Source organism: Crocodylus porosus, unplaced genomic scaffold (assembly GCF_001723895.1).
Source record: "Crocodylus porosus isolate Cpor-Errol unplaced genomic scaffold, CroPor_comp1, whole genome shotgun sequence".
In the NCBI taxonomy this organism is placed as follows: Eukaryota; Metazoa; Chordata; order Crocodylia; family Crocodylidae; genus Crocodylus; species Crocodylus porosus.
The window spans coordinates 61,448,081-61,455,605 of record NW_017728906.1 but is presented as its reverse complement, the minus strand read 5'-3'; the positions used below and the strand labels follow the sequence as shown (position 1 = coordinate 61,455,605).

The 7,525-nt window shown below is 40.0% G+C and overlaps 1 protein-coding gene across 5 annotated transcripts in view; it reads right to left on the bottom strand.

The window, feature by feature from the left end:
* The window catches only part of RPS6KA3 (ribosomal protein S6 kinase A3), a 103,064-nt gene that overhangs the window by 16,366 nt on the left and 79,173 nt on the right, over positions 1–7,525 (bottom strand). For 4 of the 5 annotated variants that reach the window (XM_019529189.1, XM_019529187.1, XM_019529190.1 and 1 more), the window contains 2 exons: positions 6,124–6,248; positions 3,310–3,435 (listed from right to left, as the gene is read on the bottom strand). In XM_019529189.1, coding sequence (XP_019384734.1) covers positions 3,310–3,435; positions 6,124–6,248 — 251 coding nt within the window. The remainder of the gene's footprint in view (positions 1–3,309; positions 3,436–6,123; positions 6,249–7,525) is intronic. The other variant, XM_019529188.1, reaches the window with a different exon arrangement.

Below are 7,525 nucleotides of genomic sequence, written 5' to 3'. Positions count from 1 at the left end.
CTTCACAGTCAGGGCGGCTAGGGTCTGGAACCTGCTTCCAAGAGAAGTGGTGCAGGCTTCTACCCTGGGGGTGTTTAAGAGGAGGTTAGATGCACATCTCGCTGGGGTCGTTTGACCCCAATATTCTTTCCTGCCATGGCAGGGGGTTGGACTAGATGATCTGTTCAGGTCCCTTCCGACCCTAGAAACTATGAAACTATGATGGTTGATAATGATAACGCTTGTTAGGTCATGAAAATTAACACAAGGTTAGTGGTAAATAAGATTTCAACTATCCCTGATTTAATACAGCCTAAGCTCCCAGACTTTGCATGTAATACTCAATCTTGGTTTAATACTATGCAACTGGTTTTTGTTATACTGGTCTCCAACCACACCCTCCCATCAACAGGAACCAAAGTGAATCAATGAAGACAGCAAGGAAACTAAAAAAGGAAAAATTCTCCGATTCAGAGTTGGTTCAGTTAAACTTTCTAAGCCCCTGAAAAACATTCATTTAGATGCGCCATGGGATGTGATCCCCAATCCCAACAAAATTACACTCCTGACATGGCACCTGCGTATGGCAGGTGGCACAGTTTTGGGATTGGGGATCAGATCCTAAGTGCGCCCTATTTTACAATGCAGAGGGAGCCCAGGCTTATCATCATGACTGCAGTTAAAATTATATAATAATCATGATAATAACCTGGGGTCCCCCTGCACCAGCAAGTTGAAAGTCAAGTGCCCATGGGTCTGGGGTTGGGATGAGTATCAGCTTATTATTTGCCTAGCAGGGACTGCACTTGAGCCAGTTCCAGATGCCAGTGCAGTCCTCAATCTGAGCCAACATTCAGCTGATTGTCAGCCTGGCCAGATGTTCAATTTCAGATGCCATATAAGCCAGCCATAAAATTGTTCCACATTATAACATGGAACCAACTTTATGGCTGGTTTGTCATTTTACATCACCTTAAAGTGAATGCATGTATAGCACTCTTGTTATTTATGCTGCAATTAACATTTAACATGTTATGAAGGACATGAAGTCAGGCCCTGGTATTATCTCATAAAACCATACCTTTTCTGACCAAAACCATTTCCCTCCTCCTATGAAGACAGGCTATTCACATCTGATATAACAAAAATAGTTAATGAATTCCCTTCTGACATCTGCAACTGAAGCCAACAAGCTGCTTTCTTGGTGTTGCAATGTTTTCTTTCTTCCTCCCCTATGAGTTGTATGGTTTCCCCCTAATGCCTAATCCATCTTTTTATCACCTTTTCCCCTTCAGAAGTGATGAAGCCCCTGCTGCATCCTTTTACAACTCTAAATACTCAAGCATCCACCTCAATGTGTCATGGATGCTCAGAATTCCAAGAAGTAGTGACACCAAGAGAAAACAAAGGGGGGCAAGTGGAACAGCAGGAGACTAGCGAAGGAACTCCAGAAATGAAAATATTAATCTGTCTCATTGATTCAGGGCTAAAGAAACTACCTGGGACTCTACCCCAGAAGTCACCATCTGTATTTAAGGAAAAACTGTTGGCAAGTAGACCAATACCACCATTGAAAAAAGGAGGATTTCCAGTGAAAACTCTGGTTTCAGGATAAGCAAATGTAGAGCTAATCTGAACAGTTTTAGCTATAGAGATGAACTGTAAATTAGGACTGTGTAAGCTCCAGTCGCTGATTCCGTTTGGTGGAGATCAGGCCCAATTTGGCATCTGACTCTCTGAATCGAATCAGGAAACCCTTTAATCTCTCCGAATCAAATCAGAACTCTGAATCGATTCAGAGAGATTTGATGATTTGGACATAGACACAACTTTAAATGTTTTTTCTACATTTACCTCAAGGCTTGTGAACATTGAGATGGTAGGGCAGATGGAGCGTCCCATGGGAGTGCAGGGGGCGGTGCCCAGTTTGGTCCACTTCTGGGTCCTCTAGGGCATGCATGGGGGACCCCCCTCTGCCCTCCAGCTCAGCGACTGGTGCCTCTTGGGCCTGGTGGGGCAACCAGGATCCCCCTGAGCACTCTGCAGCGGACTGGGAAGTTCCGGGTTTGCTGCTGAGCACGCAGGCCCTCCCCCCTCTCTCCCCGCCCCCCGCACTCCTGTGGGATGCTCCATCCACCCCACCATCTCAGCATTCATGAGTCACGCCTGGTACCTTGAAGTATGTAGAAGAAACATTTAAAAAGCTGTGTCTATGGCCAAATTGCTGAGTCTCTGCATCGGCATCCAATCTTCAGATTCGGATTCGGCCGAATCAAATCAGGAGAGTGATCCGAATCAACAAATTGAATCACTGTCCCCGATCTGGGCCGAATCTGAATCCAATACAGCCCATTTCACACACCCCAACTGTAAATACTACTTAAATAATAATAATAATAAAGTAAATTCCTTCAAATAACAGTTTAAAAATGCCTACCAAACTGTGTCCCTGTTTCACCAAGAGGCAAGATTTTCACATTAGTACAGGTACATTTTTATTTTTATCCTTTATTCTCCATCATTAAAAAAAAAATATCCAGTGAACTGATAAAAGCAATCTTTAAGGCTTTTTAACATACTAATGACATTTACATAGTAATGGTTTAAACGAGTAAGAGTGAAGAAAGGAATCTAGACTCTAGAAAAATAATATAAAATTAGAAGTACTGTTTGTGTAGTAGCAGAAACATTATTCTAACCGATCATTTTATATCTACCTATTTATCTCCATTTTGGAACTAACAAACTTACCTAGTATATATACACTATTTAAAAATAGTGTTCTGTAATGCAAACTCTTTGGGATACAATTCCTCCTGAAGCATGCATAGATCTTCCAAGTTAGCCACATACTTCAAGGGGAAAGAACTGCTCCCTTCTTTAAGTTGTTTAAAACAGTGGTTTTCAAGCTTCCATAAGCAATGAAACCTTTTCATATCACTGCTGCCATGGTATCCCTACCTGTATCCTCAAAACTGATGTGGAGCCAGGTCACCCGGCCCAGCAATGGTAGCACACTGCCTCCTGGCCTGCTCTGCCATTACCCACAATCTCTTTGCAGAACCCCTGACAACATACCATGAAACCCCAGGGTTGCACAGAACACTGTTTGAAAACCTCTGGCTTAAAAGATAATAAAAATATTAACATTCCAGTCAGAGAATAACTGGCATCTGCAGCTATAATTATTTTTCTATTGCATTTAAGAAAAGTACCACAACAACATAATTTGTTATTTAGGTTGGATGCAATGTAAGATACTTTCCTACAACTTTAGTAAATTCTGAAAATAAAATTGTTAGCAATTGCACATTTTCACAAGATGCTTACCTTAACTGCGTATTCCATGTTTGTAGCTTTATGTATACATCTCTTGCAGACAGAATAGGAGCCAACCCCAATGTCTTCTTTCACTTCATATCCATCAGTAAACTGAATGCTGTTCCTGTGCAACTGCTACCAAAATAATATTATCAATTGATGAATACTCTCACACACACAAAACTTTCCTTTACATATGGCAGTGGTTTTCAACCTTTTTAGACCAAAGGCACCTCCCAGAAAATACCAGCTCCTAGCTTTCACACATTTCTTGACTACAGAAAAATAAAGCAATTCTTGTTGCACAGAACTTGGAAAGATGACAACAGGTCAAAATATTTATGATAATATGAATTCCTATTTCAAATCTCTGGGTTTCTCTTTTAAGCCATGTGTAAGTGTCTTCACATGAAACAGTGCTAATATTGTTGCATACTGCAGCACCCCTAAAATGATCTTGTGGCACCCCAGGGTGTCACAGCACCCTGGCCGAGAATCACTGACATAGGAGAACAAGTTTTCCATTTCCTATTGATTAACAGGTCTTGTTTCATCTAGAAGTTTCAAAAGCTCACTACCTTTTAAAATACATTTCAAACAAAATCAGTATTTACCATTTTTCTTGGAAGCTGTTTGACTACATTTACGCTTACTGCTCTCTCTTAATGTAAAGGAGAACATGTGAAACAAAGATTAGAAATCTTCTGATGATAAAAATACCACTGTTTCTAGTCTCATCTGAAAAAATGTGGACATAAAATAAGTTCAATTTCTTTGCAAGTGAAGTGCTTACTGTGGGAAATTCAGAAACAATGGATACAACTGGTATCACTCAGAACTGCAAGCATGAATAGGAATGGGAATAACAAGGTCCTTGCAGTCTGGGATAAAGAGCTGGAAGAGAGACTGATGTGTCAGCCTGTTTTGCACTGGAAAAGAAATGGTGTTTTGATGCAAGGAAACAGTTAGTGGGGGGTTGTACAAAGGATGCATATCATTAGCAGGAAGCCATCTGGGTATTCTGCAGACATGAAAAGAGGAAACAGGAGTGAGGAAGTGGCTGACAGTGCAGAGGAAAGGGAGCAGAAAAGTTCTGCAAAATTTTTCAAGGAGGAAGAATGTATACAAAGAAATTCACTGGCAAATCTGTGCAGGGAAGGCACAGTACTGCAAACTGCAGCAACTGGGAGATATTCAGGACTAACAGGCAAAATGTAGAACATTCTAATATACAACTAAATATTCCTTTAGAAAATTGACTATTCAAATTTAATCTGATAATTCAACCAACTCAACACCTTAATTAGGTAGTTTGTTCAAATAAACCTATGTATACTAAACATATTAATAAAAAAGATTCAGCTAGGCAGAGAACAAAAGGGCTGTTCATATTTTGTTCAAATCACCTTTCAAGTGTCATACATTTTCAGATGCTTGCAAGGTGTCATTGCAATCAAGATACAAACAAAATCAGTGACAGACTACCATTTTGGTATTTTCTATGCCATGAAGAAGAGGCTTTTCAACTATTAGAGAGAGGCTTTCCTTCACACATGGAAAATATAGTAGCAGAGGTATGTGATAGAGCTGAAATTTTTACTTGGACCTTCCACTTCTACAGTTCCCTGAACCTCATTGTTTAGCATTTTTCCATACACTCTCCAGTCATGAAGTGCCTTCTTACATCAACATTTATATATTTATATTACCCCCACTCCCCTCCCCAGCAACTTGATGTCATCCTTTCCCATGTCACAGAAGACTGTACTTAACCAGTGCTTTATTGTCCACAAATATATAGTAGTAATAACAACACAGCATATTAAAAAAACAAGATATTTGGCTAATGGAATTTGTGAACTCACAACTATGAGAGAGTTTTAATTCTATTCAGAAACCAAAAGTTCCCATGTACAGTGATACCAGGTCAGTTGCTGACCACAGAAGACTTCAAGCAGTTCTACCACCTATTAGCACAGCTCCTTAATGTGTGGGTTAAAAAGAAAGAAGTATGTGCACAAAACATCTTTGTACACAATTTACCAGCTTAACATACTGCAGTCTAAGTCATCCTTATGTTTGCATTTTGCAGCTATATTTCAGATGTTTTTGCTGAGTGGTATTAGAACAATATACCTTATAGAACAGAAAAAATGATCCAAGTGCCACTTGGTTTTACACTCTCTTCATTTGTTTCTTTATAAATGTTTTAAGTGTGGTTAAAGTTACTAGTTATTGTGCAGTACCATTGGCACATGGTTTTTTAGCAACGCTTACTGCACAGTAGCCTACTACTACTGCACAGCAGCATATTAGCATGGTTTTTGCCTGGCACGCTACTGCGCAGTGTTATTAGGCAACTGTGCATTAAGCATCTTGTGTACATGTGCCCAGTATGTCTCAGATAGCAAAACAACCAACCTACCATCTTCAACAGTTAAAACCTACATCTACAGGTAAAAAGCAATAGGTGCAGGTTTGTGAAAGGTTTTTGTTCTTGACTGAAGTTCTCATGACGCTTCCTGAAATCCCCACCACCTGTCATGGTCTAGTCTGTGTTGGGTTTTTTTCTTTAAGAGATCCAGATTTTATTGGCTTGGATTCAAAGGTTTGATGTGTGATCTATTTTGAACACTGATGACTATCACGCTTATCTAAATGCACTTTGCTATTAATATCAGACAATTCTTGTCAGGTGTTTCAGGAACTTGATTATGAAAAGGAAGACTAAAAAGTAAAATCCTATTTTATGCAAAGAACAAGTTATTTAAAAGGACTGATCTTCCATCCTTATGTTGTTCACTCTTAAGCAAAACCATTCACCTGAACAATTGAATGCACTCCCACGGTCTGCATTCCTTGGCTTTCATCATCTGATGCAATAGCTACAAAACTGAAACCCCGAAAAAGCTGATGTGCATTAGCACTAGGTGGAATACCAGGTGAATCTGAAACACAAAGATGTCATCGAGAAAAACTCATTCAAAAACTTATTCAATACAAAAGCAACAAACTAACAAATAATTAGAATGTCTAGGATGAAAAATTATGGTTTTTATACTAATTTCCAATACTGGAAGAGATTTTTTCTTCCTCCATAAACTAGTATGGAAAGCGAGATCCAGATAGTGTTTTGTACCTTAAATATACAAACTTTAGAGTGACAAGGTGCTGTTAATATCACACTGCAAGCTACATCAATCCCTTTAAAAGCACTGCTTCTTATTACTAGTACATAATTTATGCCTTTTTAAATGGGCTGTAGTATTCCTGTTTTTCTAGAAAATACGTGTTATGTTCCAGGATGCATTTTCACAGGTAAACATGCATGTTTGCATAATAATTTAGGCTCTAATTAACAAGAATGCATATTCATAACAGTCTACCCCTCTCCCTGTATAAAAAACCCAGAAGCTGACCAAACTGCAAAACATTTTGCATATTATGCCTGGCAGACATAGCCATGAATTAAAAAGAGGACACTACAAAAGTGCAAGTACAGTTGAAGTTTTCCACTAGAACCCTGATTTCTAAACTAAAATTATAATCTGCATATGTGTGGTAAACAATGCTTCCCCCAAGTAGTTTCACTGGGCTAGTCCCCATGAGCACACACATGCAGTTGGCAATGCCATAAATGAATGCACATGCACTTATTCTCTGTGCTGCTAGTTTGCAGCAGGGTGGGTATTTTTTGACACAAGGAGATCCCAGTGCAAAAAAAAAAAAAAGAACTGCCACAACCCCCCCACCCTCGGCCAAAAAAATGTGGCACACCATACGGTGTCAGAAAGGAAGCCTGGCTGGCCAGAGCCGTGCTCTGGTTGCCAGCCAGGCTCTGAACGCCCAGATCGCTGCTGCAGCCCTGGGCAGTCTGTACGTGGTTAAGTACAGACAATCAAAAAGCCCAGAAGCTAAATTAATTCAATTTTTGCAGGTTAGTCTAAGCCGAGTAGACTGAACCAACAAGCAAGTGAACAGACACTCACTTTTGATTCCAGAGATATAGCAGCCCAGCAGCAGCCCAGACCAGAAGTGGGGGAAGGCACAGCTAGAGCCTCCCTGCTTGGCTAGAGCAGACAGCTTGGGTCAAGACTAGCCTAGCCACCCTGCTGGGGGAGTTTATATGGGGGTGGAGCAAAACATCCTGGGATGTTAACTTGAGTTAACTTGAATCTGGAGGGGATCTGGGACAGAAGTTCAATAAATCAATTTAACTTAAATC